At 39.7% G+C, this 2,063-nt stretch overlaps 1 protein-coding gene across 1 annotated transcript; it reads right to left on the bottom strand.

The window, feature by feature from the left end:
• Positions 1 to 757: 757 nt before the first annotated feature.
• On the bottom strand, positions 758 to 1,558 carry LOC123654892. Its single transcript, XM_045590750.1, has one exon. The coding sequence runs from the start codon at positions 1,556 to 1,558 to the stop codon at positions 758 to 760; it is 801 nt and encodes a 266-aa protein (XP_045446706.1).
• Between the last annotated feature and the right edge of the window lie 505 nt (positions 1,559 to 2,063).

The raw sequence follows: 2,063 nt of genomic DNA, 5'->3' as shown, positions 1-2,063 counted from the left end.
CAGTTTACGGACTTGGCGATCAAGGGTATCTAATTCCGTTTGAGTCCATCTCAAAATGCCAAAGGTATAGACGATTAAGGGCATAACCCAACTGTTAAAGGCACGTACCTTGTTACCGCCCGAAAGAAAGCTATTGAGAACTTTCTTCAGCCGGCCAAAGAATCGTTCCTTTACCAGTTGTTTCATGGCTCCGTCATCAATGCCCAATGCCTCTGACATTCCGAGATATTTATAGGTTTCACCTTCGTTGAGAGATCTAAAAGACAAAGAGTTGTTAAGTTTTAAATTTTCTGATGATACAATTCTACCTCTTTCTACATGGATGACAGCGCATTTATCCACACCAAACTCCATTCTTATACAAGTGCTAAAGGTTTCTGTTATTTTTAACAACTTGTATAAGTCTGGTAGTTTGGATGCGAAAAGCTTCAAATCATCCATATAAAGTAGGTGAGAGATTGCTTTGCTTCCTCTACGAAGGTGAAAGCCCAACCTTGAATCCTCTAATAAAGTGCTTAAAGGGTTCAAGGCTAGACAAAACCACAATGGACTCAAACTATCACCTTGAAAGATACCCCGCATAATCCTTATCGGTTCAGTCGATCCTGAAACATCAACCGCACCCGGATGACGTAAAAAAGTGTTCCACTGCCTCATACACGTACTCAGAAAAGAGCACAAAGCAGCATCAATTTTGTATAGCTCCATTACTTTTGTAAGCCATGTATGAGGCACTGAATCATACGCTTTCTTGTAGTCAATCCAAGCGGCAGCCAGATTTTTCCGGTTTCGACGTACCTGTTGGCATATGGTCAAGGAGAAGTTCCTTGGTACCACGACTACCAGACTTACATCCGTTCTGAGTCGTAGCCAAAATATTATTTGTAGTAATATGTTTTGTAATTTTTGCGACGAGAACAGATGTAAGTAGCTTATAGATGGTGGGTAAGCAAGTTATAGGGCGGTAGTTTTTAGGATCAGCGGTACATCCCGATTTGTATAACAGGAATGTGGTACCAGTCGACATAAATTTTGGTAATGAATTAGTAGAAATTGCATTTGGGAATTGTGATGCCAGGATGGGGTGCGAACTATGAAACCATTTAAGCCAAAAGTTATGCAATCCGTCCAGTCCAGGACATTTCCAATTCGACGTTGAACGGATTGCATAACTTATATCTTCTGAATTTATCTTAATTTGTTCCATTTGTGGAAGTGAGCTGCACCTCCTTCTGACAACATCCATCCAATCACTCTCAATGTGATCAATGGGGTTCGACCAAATATTTCGCCAAAAATTATTTATCGATTCCCGGGTTGGTAAATCACCATTGACCACATTAGTAGTGCACTGTTCCCAATTCCTGTATACCTTTCGTTGGTCGCTTTGAAATATGCTATTTTGATGATATCGATCCCTGCGTTTTTTATACCTCTTTATGCGTTTTGCCCATGCACAGAGTTTTTGCTTCAGAAAATCTATGCGGTCTGAGACTGATGTTATGTATTCGTTGGATCTTATATTTGTACCCGCAAAAGCCTGGTGTACAAACCGCATGATTTTTGGACGCCTGTTACCTGCCCTGAAACATGTTAATTTGGCTATTAGTGTTGTGGTTAAATTTATTCGTTTTTCAATTCTGGTCTACCAAGCTGGAGCCGTATGGGATGGTAAAGTAACTTTATTTGATGTAAACTTCACATTAGCTACATTACAAACAGCTGCAGCTCCACAGTACAGAAGTGAGTGAGTATCGGATAAATTTTGAGTGCTGTCTAAATATTGTTGTAAAATTTTATCCATAACACCCACTAAAGCCAAATTACGTCTGTGAATAGGCAAACGAGGTAGCTGTGGCCTAATATTTGGTGGCAAGGATCTATATTTCAAGATAGCATCCTCCAAAGCTCTCCTCATACGCTCATTATCCTGTTCGTTTACCGACAAATCAACACTGTTAGGAGATAAATTAAAATTTATTACCTCTCTTGTCTCTTTTTGCGATGTTTGTATAGCACGAATGTGACTAACAGTATTAAGTTGTGGTAAATTTGTACGCAGC

Source organism: Melitaea cinxia, chromosome 7 (genome assembly GCF_905220565.1).
Source record: "Melitaea cinxia chromosome 7, ilMelCinx1.1, whole genome shotgun sequence".
In the NCBI taxonomy this organism is placed as follows: Eukaryota; Metazoa; Arthropoda; class Insecta; order Lepidoptera; family Nymphalidae; genus Melitaea; species Melitaea cinxia.
Note: the sequence above shows the minus strand (reverse complement) of the source record. Positions and strands in the feature narration are given on the sequence as shown.

Coding starts and splice junctions, on each gene's coding strand:
- LOC123654892 (XM_045590750.1), bottom strand. CDS start 1,558: ATGCGGTTTGTACACCAGGCTTTTGCGGGTACAAATATAAGATCCAAC.